General features: G+C 38.6%; 1 protein-coding gene and 1 pseudogene across 7 annotated transcripts in view; one reads left to right on the forward strand and one right to left on the reverse strand.

Moving 5' to 3' along the window:
* The window catches only part of KIZ (kizuna centrosomal protein), a 120,247-nt gene that overhangs the window by 12,570 nt on the left and 86,208 nt on the right, over window positions 1-21,469 (forward strand). For 6 of the 7 annotated variants that reach the window (XM_002830009.4, XM_009233362.3, XM_024238967.2 and 3 more), the window contains one exon: window positions 7,313-7,402. In XM_002830009.4, coding sequence (XP_002830055.3) covers window positions 7,313-7,402 — 90 coding nt within the window. Of the gene's footprint in view, window positions 1-2,950; window positions 2,990-7,312; window positions 7,403-21,469 lie in introns of those variants that run through there. The other variant, XM_054541640.1, reaches the window with a different exon arrangement.
* LOC112130378 (5S ribosomal RNA) lies at window positions 702-820 on the reverse strand (annotated as a pseudogene).

Below are 21,469 nucleotides of genomic sequence, written 5' to 3' on the forward strand. Positions count from 1 at the left end.
CATGTCATTGGCTATTTTGAAAAAGGCAGTCCATCTGCTTGTAGAATGATCCACATTCTGAATCTAAGGCATCATTTAACTTGTACAGCATCCCCTGTATTTCCTGTGAACTGGAAATGTGGTCTAAACAAGCACTGTCCAGTAGAATTTTCTGCAGTGATGGCAATGTTCTGTATCTATGCTGATGCTATCTAATACAGCTACTGCTCATATATGGCTATTGAGCACTTAAAATGTGGCTTGTGACACTGAAGACTGTATTTTTAATTTTGTCAATTTTAATTAATTTTAATTTAAATAGTTACACCTGAGGTCATACTTCCAACTGCATCCCATCAGGAGGCCCATGATGTCAGGTGGCCCCTGGGTGAGGCTGACTTTGACCCCTTGGTTAAGATGATGATCTCTAGATGTCTCTATTGTAAGGTACATTTTTTTTCCTGTTTGCATGTTAGTAACTAATCTATAGAGTGATGGGTTGGCATCATGGGAATATTGTGTTCCTCAGTATCCTTTTACCTAATGGTTTTAGGACCTATAGATGAGCCTTGCCTGAACCAGTTATTTCTAGTGGAGGTTATGAAAAGTGATTTTCTGTTTTATTGTATCTTCTGTTAGCTGGCTTTCCTCTATAACGAAGAGTGTTTTCCCCCTTTTCTTTTCTTTCAACATCTTCTTTTTTTTTTTTTTTTTTTTAAATCGTACAACAGCACCTGGTATTCCCAGGAAGTCTCCCATCCAAGTATGAAACAGGCCCAACCCTACTTAGCCTTCAAGATCAAATGAGAGCAAGCGTGTTCAGGGTGGTATGGCCATAGATCCTTTTTTTTTTTTTTTTAATGTTATGATGGACTTGTGAATTTCTGTTTACTAGTATGTTATCAATTACAGTAATTATTCTTTTTGTTGTTTTATTGTCTTATATTTGGCCAATTGGAGTCTCTCCAGATTGGCTCCTGTGTCCTTTTGACATAACCCCGTTAATTCTGAGCCTTCTTTGATCTGGGGCATAACAAGACATTCCAGGTTTACCTCACATTTTTTCTCCCTCAGATATGGAATTAGCCTCCTATCCAAGGAGCTGTGGTTCTTTTTAATGGAGAGGGGTATTTAGAAACCAAGATATATGGTTAAATGTGCTCAAGCAATAGCAAGTTTTAGCTCCCCAATTTTTTCTTTTAGTATTCATGAAAAATGTTTAAAGTTCAAAAAGAGTTGTCATTATCAGTGTTGCAAACCACTTTTCAAAGATTTCATGGAGAAAATGAAAGTGATGGGCAAAGGAGGGAATTTTGTCTTCCCAATAAAATAAAGGAAATAATAGAACATTTCTGCTTATTTTCATATTGAGGCTTCATTTAATTGTTGATTTCTTATTATGACCAAATTTGAGAGGAAGGAATTTGAAGGGAAGAATCATCTTTTTAAATTTTTTTTATATTGAGAGCATTCATTATATAAAATAGGATATGTTATTAAAAAACTTGTATGAGCTGCTTAAGACTATCAACATGGGAGACCATTTTAACATGACAAACTAGATAGGAATATGAAAAGCTTTATTAATAAACATGGTTCAAAATTATGTAGGTGTTCCTTTTTTGAATTTTGGATAAGGAATGCCTTTAAAAAAAATTCTTCTAGTAGCGTAAAAGACCAAATCATGGCACTATACTCAGGAAGGATGTGAGTTCCATGGAGAACTGGACTTTGGCCGTCACCCTAGGTCCAAAGCCAATGAATGTTTGTTGTGTGCCTACGAACCCAGACAGCAATGTCAGCGACCCCTCCAGTGATCCCATCTTCTTCAGCAGGCTGTGCAGTGAGCTGAGGTTCAACATAGGGGATGTTTGTCTCTGGTGTTTTCCCATTTCTTTCTGCTTCTTCCTTTTGGGCCAGAGCCCAGTGGTGGCCCAGGTATGCCAGAAACACTTGTCTCCTCTTAATGCTGCCCATCCAGGTATCAGATCTTTACCTCCTTTCTTGACTGACCTCACATAAGTCTTGGGAGAAAGATGTTCACGGTGCATTGTCCATACACCCCAAAATGCCACAGGTATTGCACCTTGAACAGACTGCAGTTAATACAAATGAACTTCAAATTGGTAGAATTCCAGAAAGTGCAACCAAGTGAAGCAGTGTGAGAGAAGTGGGGGTTTTGCCCAAACTGGTACCAAGTGACTTTCTCCCACTTTGTAGAGGTGGGCTGGGCCCAGTTCATTATATAATGCTAAAATCTCCTAAAATGAGCTAAATACTGAAAACACTGTCAACTGATTTTATGACTCATAATACTTTATTTGGAGGCCTATAATAATTTTCAGGGCTTTTAAAGGATATTGACGTGTTATGTAGTTTTGAAAATACAGTGTTATATCTGTGCTGCTACTTGTCAGTTGGATAAAGGGGCTGAATAAACACAGTTCAAAAATATAAATATTAGGTCTGGGCATGGTGGCTCATGCCTGTAATCCCAGTGCTTTAGGAGGCTGAGGTGGGAGGATCACTTGAGGTCAGGAATTCGAGACTAGCCTGGACAACATAGTGAGACCCCATCTGTACAAAAAATTTAAAAATTAAATTTAAAAATTAGCCAGCTCTAGGGGTGTGCACCAGTAGTCTCAGCTGCTCAGGAATCTGAGATGGGGGGAGGATCATTTGAGCCCAGGAGGTTGAGGCCATAGTAAGCTATGACAGTGACACTGCAGTCTAGCCCTGGTGACAGAGCAAGACCCTGGCTCTCCAAAAAAATTAATAATAATAAAAAATTTTAAAAACCCAAGAATGTGAATATTAGTATTAATGCTGTGAGGAGTGTACCCTCCTCTCCCTCATTCACCCCCTCCCCCCCCCTCGCTCCCTGTATTAGCTGCTTTCATAGAAGGGGCCCCAGTTGGTCCTAACTTAAAGCAATTTCACTCAGGTGCCCATTATCCTTGTCTCAGGTTGGGTTCTCCCTGAAGCAGACCTGGAGAACAGGGATTTGAGGGTAAGTGGTTGATTTGGGAGATAAGGAATATCAGTAGTAAACGGGCGAAGGGAGGCAGGGAGGGCACTGGGTGTATTATTAAGCCAGCTACCATAGTCAGCCCGGCGCCGAATCCTACAGAGAACTTCTGGCAAGGGGTTTGCACATTTGGGATATGTGTCCAGCAGCTCCTAAGCAGCATTGATTGAGGACTGATGGGCAAGGTTGTAGGTGGTAGGGAATTAACCAAACGCTCTCCAGAGCAGCCTTCCCAGGTTCTGAGAAGCCTTAGGTACGGAGTCCCAGATTCCAGAACTTAGGAGTGCCCAGAAAGGTCCCAGGGACATGTGTAGAACATTGCCAGCATCTGCCTTAGCCTCCCTTATGGCAGTATGGCCAGGATGGGGCCTACATGTCAGGGCATTCAGGGAGGATCCCCATGGCAGGCACAAGAGTCTTCATCTGGTTAGGTCTCTCCTTGGCCTGAAATGCTGGCCCAGGCTTTTGAGGACAAAGCCCAGATGCTGGTCTCTGCCTGCACAGAGCAGCCTCACCCTTATTACTCCTCCCAACACACACACACACACACACACTCTCTCTCTCTCTGTCTCTCTCTCTCTGTGTCTGTCTCTCTCTCACACAAATACACAGACGTGCACATTTTTCTCCTCATCTCTCCCTAATTTCCCCCCTCCACCTTCTCCTGCCATCCCTATTTCTCCCTCTTATCTCTGCCCCCTCTCCTATTCCTGTCTCCTTGCCTCTTCTTACCCCCAAATCTGTCTCCTCCAGATCCTCTAACTCTTCCACCCCCATATCTTCCCACTGTCTCTCTACATCTTTATCTCCTGCACACGTACACAAACACACTCTCTCTCACACACACACACACTCTTACATGCACCCACAGTACTTTAAGCATGCTGAACAATTTGTATTTCCTTGAAAGCACCACATTATCTCGTACCTCCTTCAATTAGAAGGCCTTTTTCCCCCTGCCCTGCCTTAGGTCTGTGTCATAATTATCTCAGTAAGCACTTCCTTCATGGTATTATAATTGTTTACATGTCTGTTTTCCCACTTCACTGTGAGCTTCTTGTCTTATTATTTCAATGCTCTCAGTATCTGACCCAGAATATGGCACATAATAAGCACTCAGTAAGCATCGAGACTTCCCCCTTGACTGAAATTAATTCTTCCATATTTTTTGTCTCATTCTGTTATGGACTGTGAACTACTATGTGAGAACTAATGTGGTATTGATGATACTCTTTATTATACCTTCCCAGTTAGCATTTCTGTTTAATAGCAGAGATATTCTGAATATATAATGTCATTATTTAAAGATGTGATTCTCCAGGCCTGGACAACATGATGAGAACCCGTCTCTACAAAAAAATAGAAAAAATTAGCTGGATGTGGTGGCGTGTGCTCTAGTCCCAGCTATTCGCGAGGCTGAGGTAGGAGGATTGATTAAGCCCAGGAGGCTGAAGGGCAGTGAGCTGTGATCATGCCACTGCACTCCAGCCTGGGTGACTGAGCAAGACCTTGTCTCAAAAAAAAAAAAAAAAAAAAAAGTAAAGTAAAATAGATGTGTTTCTCCTTGAAAATTCGGTCATTAGGTTACGTATGCCTATAAGGGGCTAATATTTGAGAACAAGTCTTTCAAACTCTGATTTGATTTCTGCTAAGGATTGTGACAGACATTGTGAGCAGGGCACAACCTTCATACCCCTGGAGGACAAAGTGTGTAGCAAATACCATTTTTTATCAACCAAAGTGTCTTGCCTGTTAATATGCATTAGTTGAACAAATAAACGTTCCCCCATATCTTTGGTAAAAGTTCACAATCTAAGAGGAAGCACAGATATTGGAAAAAAATAGGAGAAGAGAAAACAAAAGACTGTGAATCTTAGTCGCATCTCTCATACTGACTTGAGGATCAAATCAACCCATTATGTAACTCTGTACCCATTTCCTCAACTCTAATATGAGGAGACAGGGCCAGCAGATTTTAAATGTCGATTCAGTTCAATTATTCACTTATTCTGTAACTTAAGAATTAGCTGTGCAACCCTGAAAAACAATGAAAAAGGAAATCTGTAGCAAAAAAAAGGTAGTGGTGGCACTTTCAGGCAAACAGTAAAGTGATGGAGGGGAAATTGACTGAAGTGAGAATACAGAAAGTAACATAATGGAAAACGTTTGTGAGCATGGAGAGAAATCCCAGAGACCTGAAACTTCTGCCAGAACCTCCATCAACCCCCAGTCATTGTTAACAGATTTCATTAATTCAGCTGAAATAAATTACTTGTGCATACTGAGGAAGTAAATGGGAAGGTCCTGCTAAGTTTAGGTGGGCAGCATCAAGCCAATGCTGTGAAGCAATACAGTAACAGACAGAACAAGTTACCTGATGGATTAACTGAGTGCTCTTGGGTTTATTAAAACAGATTTCTTGGGTTGGGGCGGGGGAGATAAGGGAATTATTTATCCCTAGAGGGGCTCCAGACCAGGAGATGTTACTGGGGCATGAGTAGGCTCTGGAGAGCGCTGTGGAAAACTCCTGCTCTCCAGTGTTCAGGACGTGGATAATCACCAGGTGTTGTATGCAAAAAGAAAAAGAAAAAGAGAACAAAGCATTTTTTGATGGAAATCCATGGTCCCAGGGGATATAGACTTACAGTCTGTATCAATCATTAATTTATCATCATATCTCTCCGACTTCATTGTGCCATTTCTATTTGCATTATTAATTTAGATAAAGAGTATCTACAGTTCAGTGACTTTTTCAGTTGCATTGAGAGCAATCTAAATTGGGCTCTTAAAGATACTTCTTTCTGTTCTTTAGGAAGACTTTATGCAGTTATCACTTCCTTTTTCCTTTAGCAAAATGAATTGAATAAAACTCTCATATTTCTATGAGAAAATGCTCTGTCTTTGGAAGGTATGGCTCTGAAATGATCCTATAATGAGGAAATCAGGTACAATGCTCATTGATCTCAAAGAGCATAAGAAAACATTTGTAGTCACAGGAAAAAAGAATTTTTATTTAACCTGTAATTGTATGTTTATATTGTAATTCATCTCCCATTTCTTTTTTGAGATACTATCCCTTGGAATCTGTAAAGGATGCCTGTTTAAAGCTCTTGGGGCTAAAATGTAAACATCTCTAAGTTCAGAGGAATAGATGTGGAACAGAGAGATATAAATTGTATCTTTGTTATTGCTTTATCTATTTCTAGTTTATTATTTTATCATTTATACTGGCCTGATAAAATTTTCATTTAATTGGCTATCTATTTAGAGAATTACTGCCATCTATCATATAGTACTCTGCTGGAGAAAAAACATCCATACCTAACTGTTACTAAAAATGAGACAGCGTATATTAATAATACCTTTCAAAATATTTTGAGGGAAACAAATCAGTTTGGTTATTATTGCCCATTTGTTTTTTGTGTGTCAAAACAAAGCTCAGGCCTATTTTATGTTCAGAGAACTAAGGAAACAGCTTTCTAATTTCATCATCTCATAGGTGTGTTTCTAATTACAGTGCATACCTGCCTAATTTAGAAAATGTTCTGATACTTATCTTTGATGGACCACGATCCATGACTTTTTTAAGGCTTTAATTACTAGCGTACTGAATCAAAGTGCTTTTTTATGCCTTGCTTTTAAGAAAAAGTCATTTTAAGATTGAATCACTTTCACCAATTACAGTGTGGTGATGATGCAGACATCTTTATGTAGTTATTGGCGCCGGAGCAAACTGGATTCTGAACAGTGATGTCTGCAGTATATTTTTATTCATGGAAAATGGAATTTGTTTTAAGTTGATGATCTAGCAAGTATACTCAATTGCTGTGACGATCAGAATCATGATATTTTGTAGATATCATATAGATAAGAAATCAGTAGGATTGATTTTTTTTTTGTTTGGGGCAAAACTTCTAAAAGGAAACACTGTCTAATGTGCTACTTTCATAATAAAGGAATTGTATTTTTGTGATAAAGTATCAAACTGTATACATATATATACACACACACATATATATACACATATACATGTGTATATATATACAGATTTTATTCCCTAAGTTGATGAAAGTAAAAATCCATCAAATCTTATTTTATTTAAAAATTGTAGCATTTTGTAAAATTCAACTTTTGATATGTGTCATTTGCAAAATTGTTCATTTTCTAAGATAAGGTGAATTTCTTGGCAACATCAGCTTTTACTTTCTACTTCAATGCTCCCTGTATGTTGTAAAGACCGCAGCATACAGACAGGTGCTAGTTGTAAAAATATTTATCACAAAATCAAACTTTGTTTATATTCAGCTCGAATATGAGACTCAAATTAAGAAGATGCTGCTCTCAAAAGATAGCCTGGGACTAAAAGAGGAACTGACAGATGAAGACAGAGAAAAGGTAATAAACTAAATTAATAACCTTTCTGTTAACAGAGGAGTTCTGGAGTGTTTATATTTTAAGATATTGTTTTAAATAAAATCATCTTATTAGAAAGATCCCTTTGATTAAACCTTAAGTGATTATTTAAAGATTTTTGCTTACAGAATATTGCTTTAATATCTAATTTAATTAAGTTTGCTGAAAGGGAGTTACTTTGGGAAGAAAGGATAGACTCTAAAGAAAACCTCAGTGATGTCAGTAGGTAAAATTGTTTTTCTAAATCATGCCTTGTAGCTGCTCTTTTCTTAGTTTGAGAAGTGTTTTAAATGAAAAGTAAACAAAATACGGCATTTTGATTCTTTTATTTGTGTGAATATATATAATTTTGTACATTTTAACCTTTGCACAGAAAAAGTGGAAAGAAAAGATTGCATATCTAAGCAATAGACAAAAAGATCGGCAAGGAATACTTAAATAAATTCTGCTATGTATCTGCTGTAATGCAGGCTTCTAATCCTCCCACCTATCTCCATATAAATGATTCTGTTCAAGACCATAGATGTTTTCTTCACTAAAAGCAGTAAAGCTCTTTTAGATGAAATGTCTAAAAACATCTTGTAATAACTTGGAGCATGCTGGCAAGAGTAGTCACTTGTGACTATGTGTGAAACCCCCTCAGCCAGTCGATATTGTAATAAGCAAAAATGGTAGCATCACTCTGTTATTCAGAAAAGCCAACAGCTTGCTTGTTCCTTAGGCTGCAGCATTCATTAAGAAAAGCTTACTGGGCTGAAAGCTGGAAACAGATGATAACGGGATATGATTTTCATATTTAATGCTTTCCTTGGAAGAGTGTGTGTGCTACAGATTGATAGAAGAATCAACTGCTACTTTACTAAAAGACTTTCAGGTTTGCCCTATAGCTACCGATGGAATCATTCAGCCAAGAAATTAACTTTTTCTCCTTTTACCTGCTTTATATATCTGCTAAGCAGGCTGCCTGGCTGCCAGTAAATGTTATTATGCAGTTAACTGTTTGGTATTTAAGACTCTTATCAGAAAAGAAACAGAGGCCACACTATTTTGTTTTTATAGTAGGAGGAAGGTTTTAGTTTTTCTTTCTTCCGTGCATTAGCAGGCATTAATCTGAGTTTATAGGAAGTTTTCGTTTTCCTTCCTCGTAGATTAAAAAGTTTTAAAAAAACCCTAGAATTTAGAGCATTCTTTAAACTGTAAGATACAAAACACCAAGCCCCAGCAACCTTGACCTATATAAAAAGGCCTTTAATGATAAATGATGTATATGCCATTCGATGTAGGCCAAATGTGGTATGATGTGATAGACTTTTAAAGCATTCAGACAGTTTTTCTGTTTGACATTCGGTCATGAAATAATTGATGTGTTTTAATCTAGAAGCCAGTTAGTTCTTTCTATGCCATTCTTGATAGACATATTCTTAGCACGGCATTGTCAATGGTACTTCAGGAAAACGGAAGCTTTTTTTTTCTTTATTTACCCACTGATTCTTTACCTTGCATGTAGTTGTGGAGTCTCCTTTTAGGACATATTTAAAATTAGGGCAAGAGACATACAGTTGACAACCCCTTAAAATGTTACGTATAATAATTAGAAGTCTTTTCATTTATACAGAAAGGTGTCATTTCCTTAAAAGCTTTGACTATTGGCTGTATAAGAATCGATTAGGTAACACTTTGAGAAATTTATATTTTGCCTTTTCTAATTTTCCATTGGTGTTCAACCAATTAAAAGGTAAATACATTTCAGCAAAATCATGTTTTAGTTAATCCTTATACTAATTCCTGAACCATTCCTTATCATATGAGTTATGTCTTATTGTTTAGTGGAAATCCAAGCTTCTCTTCTTTGGGCAGTCATATGAATTAGTCTTGGTCATTGACCTCCAGGGCCTTTCCTGAAGCATAGTACAGTCACTGGTTGAATCAATAAATAGTTGTTAAGCATCTGTTCTGTTTGAGAAGCCACAGTAGGCCCCTCTATGAAGGCCACAATTTTCTTACCTTCAAAGTGCTTCTCACAAAGCAATGTTCTTTCTAAGGCACAGAATAGTGTGTGATAAAGTGTCAGTCACATGGGACAAGCATGAGGAATGAGAAGAAAGAAGGTTCTACTTCCTGTGAATTGAGTAACCCCAGCCCTGGTGGAAGAGGTGGTGTGTGAGCTGGCATAGAAGGATGGGCAGGATGCCAGTCAGTGGTAGAAAATGAGCTTGGAAATCTACCTTCTGGGATTTGGTACCTGGAACTATGGTACCAGGCTAAGAACTGAGATTTCCTCCTTGAATTTGTGTGTGTGTGTATGTGTGTGTGTGTGTGTGTGTGTGTGTGTTGGGGCAGGTGAAGGAAAGACTTGTGAGCAGAGCAGTCACATCCCATGTGTGCAGCTGTGGGAAGATGAGGCTGGCAGTGCTGTGCAGGATGAGCCTGGGGAGGAGTACGTGGAACTGAGGAAATCAGGCTCCATTCAGACAGGAGGAATTAACAGAATGGAGGGCCTGTATTGGGGATGGCCATTGAGGTGGGAAACACTAATAAAGGGGAGAGGATCTATCAAATTGGTGATCATTCTGAATTATAAAAAGATATTTTTTTAAGTGGCTGTACAGCTTTCAACCATAGGCAGTAACTTGGATGCCAAGAAAAGTCATCAAGTGGTGTATGTCCATTTTTTAAATATAAAACTCTGGCTCAGTTTTGGTGTAGGACCTCTATTTGCTTGCATCCAGTGGTTGCTCTTTAGAATCATACATTTGCTTAGAAGGATTAATAGTTAGTCTGTTCATCTGCCATGCTTGTTTCCACTATTAATTTACTTAGTCAGCTTACAAAAAATGTGTCTTACCAAAAAGGCATGTTTCAAGCCCCACTCAAATCCTCACGAATTTTACTATAGTAATTCTTCACCTCTATTATATATATTGTTATTTTTTATTTTGGGGGCAAACTCTATTTCCAGACATGTTTTTCTGGTTGAAGAACAGTGACTAGAGAATATACATAAAAACACATAAAAATGTATGTCCTCAAGAAAGATTGAGATGGCGTTTTTGAATGAGAGTATACATTTGGGGATAGGGGTTGTAAGGTTTCTTAGAACTATTATGCTGTGAAGTATATTCTACTAGAAGTAGACGCAAACTGATTATACTCTGTCAGGGATGGATAGGTGTGGAGGACCAGGGAATTTCATCACAGAGCTGAAGGCTTGTTGAGGAGCGTCACTTCCACTGTGGTAACCCTCCCTACAAGGATCAGGTGGGAGAATGGTTATAAAGGTGTTATTCCCACTTTTAATACTGGTAGTAACAATGGGTAATAATCACTGCACTTTTACTTTGCCAGGTGCTGTATTAACACTTTATGTGTATCAACTCATTTAATCTTCTCAACAACCCTGGAAGTAGAGGATATTGTTGCCCCCATTTTATAGTAAGGCTCAGAAAATTTAGTTAACTTGCCAAAAACTACACAGCCAGGCAGAGCCAATATTCAAACCCAGACTATTGGACTTCGGCATCTATGTTGTTAACCACTTTGCAACAATGCCCTCTAAGGTAGTATGGGTAAAAGATAGTATGGGTAGCTCTTCAAAAGTTGGAGAAATTCCTGGTGAAATAAAAACAACTTTAAATACTACATTTTTACCTAGACTTGAGGGAGGAAATGGTCTTCCTTGGTACTGTAGTATTTGAGCTGAATCAGGTGAACCATGGCAAGCTGAGGACCCGCCCCCTAAACTGCCCATGTTTGTAATAAAAGAAGCATCCGTTTCTGTTGCCTTTGTTCGGCAGAAGAAATGCCTTACAGCTCGACTGAAGAAGAACTTGAAGGGAGAAAGCCTGCACGGCCACAGGAGGTGGCTGTGTGTCTGGTATGCAGGGATGAGCTCTGCAGTGGCTTTAGCCATGGATCTGAGCATGTGTCCGAGGTGCTCCCAGGAGCAGTGCCACTGCAGGAGAGACACACGACAGAGAAGACAGCACCCCAGTATGAGATGATGGAAAGGGTTCTTCCATTCCAGATGTGTTCCCAGGATCTGAGCACCATTCATAAGACCAAGGCAGCCACTGTAGGACCTGGCTCATCTCCAAGGAGTAAAGGGACCAGATACCTTGTGTGGGGGAAACTTGATTGAAATAAATATTGCAGCAAGGGGGAAAGGAATCCTAAAACTATACTGAAGTGTCTCTATTGAAAGAGCAAGTGACTTAGGTTGGAATCCCCTGGGAAGGACCCTAACACAATGATTTGAGTGTTAAGTAGTTTATTTGGGAGGTGGTCCCAGGAAGCACAGATAGAAAAGGGAGGAAGATGGCATGGGGAAGGGAAAGCGGGCTGTAAGAGTGTGTGGTTGAGTGGGTTATCACTCATAGCACCTGGTGCTCTGTCCCATTGGGGAACCTTGTATGACTGTGTAGGGCATGCCTCAGGGATATCCCATTCAAGGAGTAGGAAAGGGAGGTGTTTCCCCTCCAGGTCTGTCACTGCCAGAGTGCCACGCCTGGCTCCTCTTCTGGTGCTGCACAGCAGCTGAGAGAAATGCTCGGGCCAAGAGGCACAGGTGCTTACAGGAGGACACTGGGCAGGTACTGGAATGATGAGGGCACAGGGATATGGGCCCGCCCTCTCACACCTGCTAAGGGAAATAACAGTGGGTGGAGGAGGTAGAGGTTATTCCTTAGAGTTCTCTGTATAAGCCCGATTTCTTATCCTTATTAGCCCACAGTGCCGCCTTCACCAGTAGCCTCCTTGAATCACTGCTCAACTATAAACAACACAAAAGTCTCCCTAGACGGGGGCTCTGAGCAGTTGCCTTCACGGGGAACGTGGCCCTCAGTTCTGCCATTCTCAAAGTTATGGCTGTACTTGATTTAAACAGAGCCATGACGAGTCAAAAAGTAGCCTCTCTGTGTTCAGCTGGACCTTTTTATATTAATTGATTTCTTATTTATATGTGTTTGTATTCAGAAAACAATTAGAAATTAACCCGAATTACACAAATTGTATTTCAAGTCCTGGCCCTAAAACTACATCTGCAGATCTGCAGACCTTTTTTTCAGGAGAGGGTAGAACATGCTCTTCTCTCCCAGCTCACTTGACAGTAAGCTTCCACATGGCAGGGCCCGGCCCCTTCTTGCCCGCCGTACCACCCCACAGCACCCTGCACCTGGTGAGTGATGATAACCTGCTGACCTGAAAGGAGGAAGCGGGGTGGGCTGCTCTCTGAGTGAAGGGTACTTTCCATTTAATGTGGTGTTCGAGGGCAGATGACATTTGGACTCTTCACTCCTGCTTTTGGGGGTGCCTTCCAAGGAGCTGGTGGGGAGTGTGGCTCTGATGGACAGCTCCCCCATGGGTCTTTCAGGCACTATTCTAAGGACTTTCTATAATATACGTGTATAGAAATACACGTTGGTTCCAGCAACCTTACAAAATAAGAACTATTTTAATACCCATTTTACAGATGAGGAAATGGGAGCTCAAATAAGTAACTTAATTTCTTAGTCACACAGCTAGTAAGTGGCATACTGGTCTGGAGTCTTAATAAATACATTAGTCTGCTTTTCAGTTACTGGAAGAAAGGATTTACTTAGGAAAATGGTGGGAGAGGGCCTTTTTTTAAGGGATTAGGCTACTCTCTCATAGTCAAGAAGGAAAGAAAAACAGTATTTTTAAAACTTACCTTTTGTGGGGACATTTGGCTAGCCAGCTGTCTTCCTTTGCTCTTCTCTGTGGCAGGATTCTGTGGCAGGTGTATTATGTGACAGAGGCTCTAACAAGTGAGAAAATTGTATTCATAGATAAAGGTGCCTATCGTGTAGTGGAATGAGGGAGAAGAGAAAAAAAGTGGATGACAAGGGGAAAAGAAATGTAAGTCAATTTAACAAGAAAAAGATAAATTTTGTGGGGAAACACTATTTCTTTTCTCCCTTTGATAGTAGAAAAGGGTTTATAGAAGCTCCATAGGAGAACGAGTATTGGGTTCTTGTTCTTTAGAAGACTTTCCAAATTCATATACTTACAGTCCATGAAATACTGTATTATTAGAAAAAGATACACTTCATGTAGTCTTAAAAAAAAAGTTAGTGCCTAGAACTTTCTTGGAAAAGAATCTGGTAGTAACAGTCACGATGAATACACACATATGCTTTGTGCCAGCCGTCCCACTTTTGCTAATCTGTGCCCTAGAAAGAAAATCTTTTGTTCAAAATGGCAAAAATATAGTCTGTGTGTTGCAACATTATTTGTAGCAGCAAAAACACAGAAGCAGCCTGAATGAGCAGCTGCAGAGGAGAGGCTGAACTAGGGAGAGAGAGCACCCTCATGATCAAGTACTCTGCATATGGCGCCCAGAATCCAGTGCATTCCTCATGATCTGGGCAGTGTCCAAAGAATATTATTAAGAGAGGAAAGCAGGTTGCGGAGAGTTGCTTACAACACGCTCTCACTTTGTACAAGTGGCCAAACCTTACCAGCAAGGAATTAATTGTCCTGGGTTTGAAGGAAAGTGTGAATAGGCATCCTAACTGGTTTGCTTCAGTTACCTCGTGGAGGGGAGAGAGAGGCAATGAGCTGGGGAAAATAAGTAACTTGATCTTTACATCCCTTTGCTTTGTATCTCGTTTCTATAATTTAATAATTTTTATACAATTTTAAAAATTAAACCTATGAAGAAGGGATGAGCAGGTGGTTAGTTCATTTTAGGAAGAAGGAACCTGCTTGTGGTTGAGACTGTTCTTTTAATTGTGGGGGAGTGTGAGTTGCTTACGTCCTTACTCAAATCCCTCAGAATTATAGAAACTGGAGGTGCCTTTCTATCCCTCTGATGTAGTTCTGCATATTTCTTTTGTGAATGGGGATCTCTAAGAGAGTTTTATCCTGAGTTACCCTACTTGGGGATGGTGGAGCATAGACAGGGGATATTGAATTGTATTATAAAAAGAAAGGGCTGTTACCTTGACATTTTTAGGTATTTGTTAAGCCTCTTAGGAAGTGTTACTTGAAAACTGTAACTTAACTTTGTATTACTTTGAGCAAGACAATTGCTTAGGCCTATGGATGTGAAACAGTGGCATTTTGGAATGCCGAATTTCTCTTGAGGCTCATACGTGCTTTTCTCTTACTCTTCCATTTACCCCACATAGACTAGGTTTTATTTATCATATACAAGTTCTATTCAGGGTCTATTTTAGTGAGATCAGATTTTGAGTTATTTGAAGTTAGAAATTAGGCACAGGCTTCAGATTCATTATTAGGGATTTTTATGTTTGTTTTTTAAAAGCTGTGTTCAGTAATGCAATTTGAGTTTGACTGACTCAGTTTTGAATATTGTAGCATAAGAGGTTTGCATTGGAGTCCTGGTATCTGGGTTTGAATCCTGGCTCTGTGAACATGGACAAGTTGCTCAACCTGGCTGAGTCTCATAAGAGTAGGGCTAATAATAATGGTTGTTTTCATAATATAAATCTCTTAGCTCCTGCGTGTCACTTCGTACATGCTTGATAAATGTTCCCTGCTCTTGCTGCTACCGTCACCACCATCATTACCATTGTTGTTCTCCACTAGGGTAGCCTTACTTTGATCCTGGATTCTTGCCACTTATTTAAGATAGAGAAGAGGTTGGTGTGGCGGTAGGGAGACTACCTATGAATTGAAGAAATAGGAGGTAATACCACTTGATGGTGACAACTCATAAAGATTGATTTTGTGCAAGATAATTTACAGAATACACCGTTAAAGCCTAATTTAACAGATACATCTTAAAATTTAGATAGTTCCAGTAACTGTTGAATTTCATGGCCAGAGATATCTCTTGGTGGCCTAAGTTGTGAGATTTTGGTGATGACTCCATTTATCATGGTGGCAACATGTAAGAAGAAGACTTAAAAATCACAATGGCATACTGTATTAGTTTGCTAGGGCTGCCATAACAAAATACCACAAACTGGGTGGCTTAAACAACAGAAATGTATTTTTTGAAGTTCTGGAGGCTGGAAGTCCAAGATCAAGGTGCCAACAGGGTTGCTTTCTGATGAGGCCTTTCTCCTTGAGTCATAGAAGGGGCCTTCTCACTGTGTCCTCATGTGCCCTTTTCTCTGTGTGCATGAACTGAGAGATCATTGGTATCGCTTCCTCTTATAAGGACACCAATTCTATTGGATTAAGGTCCCACCATTATGATATAATTTAACCTTTATTACCTCCTTTAAGGCCCTATCCTTTAAGCCACATTGGAGATTGGGACTTCAACATGTGAATTGGACACAATTCAGTGTGTGATATGTATATTGTGTAAAATATGTATAATAATTTTATAATAAACATATAACTTCAGGATTGTTGCATATAAATTATTGTTAATGTATTTTTAAAAATCTTCTCAATGTGACTTAAGAACTTGCTTACATAGAAATTAAAAACAATAATTGTACCATGTGAAAAGCTGAAAATTTGGTCTAACAGCTTCATTTCCATTCTGCATTTAACTTGCTGCTTCTCATTCCCTTGTCTGTGAAGATAATAAGAAGAAGAAAAAATAAAGATTTACTTAGCATTTTGCAAAACATGAAGTATAACTTTTTTTTCAAAGTATATTAGTGGTTAAGGTCTGCCTTTAAATACTGTAGTTCATAATGATTAAGACATCATTACAATTCTAAACTTGTTGATCTCTTCTTATGTTCACTCCTCTTCTTTCCCCCAGTAAAGATGAATTCCTGATTTTTAAAAGTTATCTTCTGTTCACTAATAAATATTTTCAGTCATGTTCATGTGCTTTGCTGTTGCTTCCCACAACTCCCAACATTTTTTAAGACTGCAGATGGATAACTGTGACAAGAAGAGAAAAAGAACTGAACTAAAATCTTGGATTATAGATTTATCTCTAGCACTCAACTACAGAAAGTAATAGGAAGGTGTGGAAAAGTTGGTCACTATGTCAGATCCTTAAATACTGATACATGCTGCTGCTTTTGGCAATAACATCTGTCTCTCAAAAACTTTTGAATTCCTAATACTATTCCTGTGTCAACAATAATGTGAAACATGGTATTCTCTTTTCAGCTTCCCTGGCTCAGAAACTGCTTTGAGAAGACACCTAATAATGTTCAGAATTTAAGATTAAAGAGTATTCTGTTTCCTGTTGCTAAGCTAATAAAATGACAGACTTTTAAAAAAGAAAAGAGACACCTGTCTTAGAGTCTGATCTCAGCAGATGGGAAACCTGCCAGCCTACAGAAACTCAGCTTACATTTCACTGGAGCCAGTATTTTACTTTGCAAGTGTGGAGCTAGTTCAAATGCAGCATTGCCTTATAGTGAGCAGCAGTTAATTTTTGCAAGTTTCTCATTTTTTGTTATAAAAGTTTATATAATTGCTGGTGGGAATGTAAAATGGTGCAAACACTTTGGAAAACAGTTTGGCAGTTCCTGAAAAAGTTAAACATATAGTTACCATACGAGGCAACAGTTTCATTCATAGCATAGCATTCAAGCATAGCAGCTTGCTGTGTACAAGATTGGACACAAAAAGTGGACAAAAGTTTATAGCAGCATTATTCATAGTAGCCAAAAAGTAGACACAATTTACATGTTCTCATCTGATGAATGGATAAACAAACTACAGTATATCCTTAAAACAATATTATTCAGCCATGAAAAGGAGTAAAATACTGATAAATGCCACAAAATGGATAAACCTTGAAAACATTGTGCCAAGTGAAAGAAACCAATCAAAAAAGACAACATATTATATGATTCCACTTATACATTCATAAATGTGCAGAATAAGCAGATTTTTACAAACAGAAAGTAGATTAGTGGCTGCCTAGGGCTGGGGACTGACTGGGGAGGATGGGGAGTCAGGCTAAAAGGTATGGGGTTTCTTGTTGGAGCGATGAAAAAATGTTCCAAAATTGATTGTGGTGATGGTCGCACAACTCTGCGAATATACTAAAAACCCACTGAATTGTATGCTTTTAAAAGGATAAGTTTTATGGTATGTGAATTATATCTCAGTAAAATGGTTTTCAAAAGTTTAAATCAAATTGAATTTATTAAACCAGAAAAAAGAAAAGCGAATAGCAATGTTAATATTCTTGACATAATTCTATATAAACACATTTTGGTAAATATCTTTTTCCTGTGTTTAGATTTATTTTATATAGGTATAAGCATACTGAGTATGTAATTTTTAAAATTTGCCATATCTAAGTATTTTTGTTATGACATAGTCTTTATTTGCGTCATTTTTATGACTTCGTGACCTTTCCCTATTTTATAGTCATATAAGTTGCTTCCAACTTTTTATGATTTGAAATAATGCTCTACGTGAACTTGTTTGTCCACATAGCTGTTTTTTTCTATTAGCTTTATTTCCTTATTATGATGGATTTCCATATAGAATTACTGAATCAAAGCAACAAGTATGGTTAGGACTTTTGATGCCAGATTCTTTCCTACGAGGATTCTGCCCATGTATTCAGCCACCAATGGTGTGACAGCTTCTATTTCACCTAACCTTCCTCAGTACTGGGGGGTTATAATTTTTAAAAATCATCTTTATTTTACAATAATTTTGGATTTGCAGAAAAGTTGCAGAGATAGTACAAAGTGTTCCCTTGGATCTCTCACCTAGTTTCCACCATTGTTACCATCTTACATTACCATGCCACACTTGGCAAATCTAGGAAACTAACACAGATACATTACTGTTAACTGAACTGATTCAGATATTGCCAGTTTTTCCATTAATGTCTTCTTTTTTTGTTGTTCCAGGACCCAATTCAGGATTGTTATAATTTTAATTTTTAAAAATTCAATATAATGTTTATAGAATGATATTACATTGTTATCAGTCTTAGACATAGGGTTATAATGGAGCTGAAAAAATTCCTGTTGCCTAATGACTTAACATTGTAGTGTAATGCATTTCTGACATGTTTGTGGTGATGCTGGTTCAACAAACCTACTGTGCTGCCAGTTGTATGAAAGTATAGCAGAAACAATTATGTATAGTATATAATACTTGGTGATAATAATAATAAATGACTTTGTTACTGGCTTATTATTGGCCCAATTGACAAAATTGGATTATGGGTTGTGGAATAGAAAACAAGATTATATCAATGTTAAATTTTCTGATTCTGATCATGAACTTTGCTCAAGAACGAGCGTGTCCCTGTGCTTTTGGAAATGCTCACTGAAGTGCTTAGTGGTAGATAGGCAGGGTGTCCCAACTTACCCTCAAATGGTTCAGAAAAAAATCATATGCTTATATTTAAGTATACACACATACAGAGACAAATACATATATGTAGAGGGAGAGAAAATGATAAATGGGATAAAATGTAAACATTTGGTAAATCTCGCTAAACACTGTTAGGGGAATGTTTTGTATTATTTTTGCAATGTTTCTGTAAATGTAAAATTATATCAAAATAAAGCCACGCATGCTTATGCACACCTGTAGTCCCAGCTACTTGGGAGGCTGAGGCAGGAGGGTCACTTGAGTCCAGGAGTTCGAGTTCACCGTGAGCAACATAGACCACATCTCTATAAATAAAAAAAAATTGTTTAAATTATGTCAAAATAAAAAGTTACTGCTCCCTATAAATAATTCTGGCAACAACTAGAAATAGTGCGGGAAGACAACCTTCCTATTGAGTTGAAGCAAATCCTCAAGTACATGTTGCCTTTTTTGGGCCCTTGGATGAATGATGCGTCGTCCACAGACTTATTTTTACACATAATTAAGGGCCACTTTTTTATAACTGCTAATTTGTTACAGGCCACTAACATGCCATGTACTTATTAATTAGTATATTACTAGAGTTTGTTGAGGACCCAGAGTTCAGTATTCCAGGAAGTCTGGCAATGCTTGGCAAAATTGCAAAATAGTTAATAACTACTTGCTGTCACAGAGAGTGGTAAATGCTCCTCTTTTTGGGAAATAAACCTCTGCTAACAGTGTTGTCTCTTGAATTGGGTCCTTATTTTCACTTTCTGTAGTTCTGAAGCATTTACTATAAGTACATCATGGTTCCCTGCTACTTTTCCTGACTGTGCAGATAAGCAATCTGATTGTTGTTTCCAGTTCTTCGCTCTGGATTTGTTGTTCAGTTTTGCCTCTCTTAGGGGGTTGGAGACATTTGAGAATTACTAGTTGAGAGCAGTAACTCAGGGGCACTTCCTTTGGCCCTCCTCAGGTGTCTTTCTCGTATCTGAAATGTGCCTTCTTTTGTGCTTTGGCTTGGCCTTTAGCGGGTCAAAAGAGGAAGGTGCTTAGGCCTTCCGTGTCCTCCCTGTACTGGGTTAGTCATTGCTCTGGTGTTGGTGCATTAACACTTCATAAACTGGTCTTGAAAATGAAAAATTAAAGGCTTCTCAGACTTCTGAGTCTGATCACTGATTTGCTTCATGTCTCCACCAAGTAACTGCTATTGCACAGCCACTCTGAGGCCTCAGCCCTTTTAGCCCTGCTAAAGTCTCCATAGTAGCCCATCCCTCAGAGCCATCTATTTACACAACTAGTTTTTTTATAACAGGAAAAATGAAAGTAGTTGTTAGATTACAGTAGTGGTAATAGGTAATTTTTCCTGTTTTAAAATTTGTCTTTGTTATTGTATCAGTATAATATATATCAGCTTTTTTATTACAAAAGGAATAGAAGACACAGTATATTATGAATACTATTCATATTGGTGAGTCAGAATGTTGATTAATATCATTTTTGCTATTTAAACCATATGGTATAATGGAAAATTCTTTAAAATGACATAATGGCCTCTTTGGATGGTGAAATGACAGTATTCTATAAGGCAGGCTTGACCCAGCAATTTCAGTTCTAGAAAAGTATCCTACTGATATACTCGCCTGTGTGCAGAGAGACATACACTCAGGAATAATCACTGCAGCATGATTTGGAGTGGAAGATGGTGGGAAACAAACCAATGTCCTTCAATAGCAGACTGTTTACATAAATTATGGTACATCTATAGAATAGGATAATATGCAGCTGTTAAAATTGAATATAATAAAAACTATAATTATATAATGCAAAGTATGTCACCCTTTACGCACATACCTACTAGTGTATCCAGGTCCTTTCTGCAAGAAACTTAGAGTTGCTTTCTCTGGGGAGAACAGCTAGAGGACTAAAGGATCATGGAGGTAGAACTTCCTTTTTCCTCTATACTTTTCTATCCTGCTGGCTCTTCCTGCTTCTCCTCCCTCTATGGGGAGAGATGGGAGAGATGTACTTTTCCTAATTTTTTTTTGAGACAGGGCCTCACTCTATAGCCCAGGCTGGAGTGCAGTGGTGTGATCATAGCTCACTGCAGCTTTGACTTCCTGGGCCCAAGCAGTTCTCCTGCCTCAGTCTCCAAGTAGCTGGGACCACAGGTGTGTGCCACCATGCCCAGCTAATAAAATACATATATGTATAAAATAATAATTATTTTTTTTTTTATATGGAGTTTTGCTCTTGTCACCCAGGCTGGAGTGCAGTGGCAAGATCTCGGCTCACTGCAACCTCTGCCTCCCGGGTTCAAGCGATTCTCCTGCCTCAGCCCCCTGAGTAGCTGGGATTACAGGTGCCCAAATATTTTTTAATTAAAAAAATTTTTTTAAATTTTTTATTTTGTAGAGTTGGAGTGTCACTATGTTGCCAAGGCTGGTCTCAAGTTCCTGGGCTCAAGCAATCCTCCCACCTCAGCCTCAGGGCCGGGAACTCTTCCTAATCTCAGATTAGCTGCACAACTTAATTTCTTTTCTAAGGATTTTTTATTCATTTGTTCATTTTCTTTTTTTGTGACAGCTTTATAGTTTTTATTATATTCAGAGTTGCACAGCCATAATCACAATCAATGTGAGCATACTTTCATTCCTGAAAAAGAAACCCCATACCTGTTAGGAACCACTCTTTACCTCCCCCGATTCTTTCTACTCCCCACCACCCATCCCAGCCCTTCAGTCCCCAGCCTGGGGCAGACAGTTAACTACTTCCTGTCTCTAAAAATGTGCCTATTCTGAACATTTTCTATAAATG

This window comes from Pongo abelii, chromosome 21 (genome assembly GCF_028885655.2).
Source record: "Pongo abelii isolate AG06213 chromosome 21, NHGRI_mPonAbe1-v2.0_pri, whole genome shotgun sequence".
In the NCBI taxonomy this organism is placed as follows: domain Eukaryota; kingdom Metazoa; phylum Chordata; class Mammalia; order Primates; family Hominidae; genus Pongo; species Pongo abelii.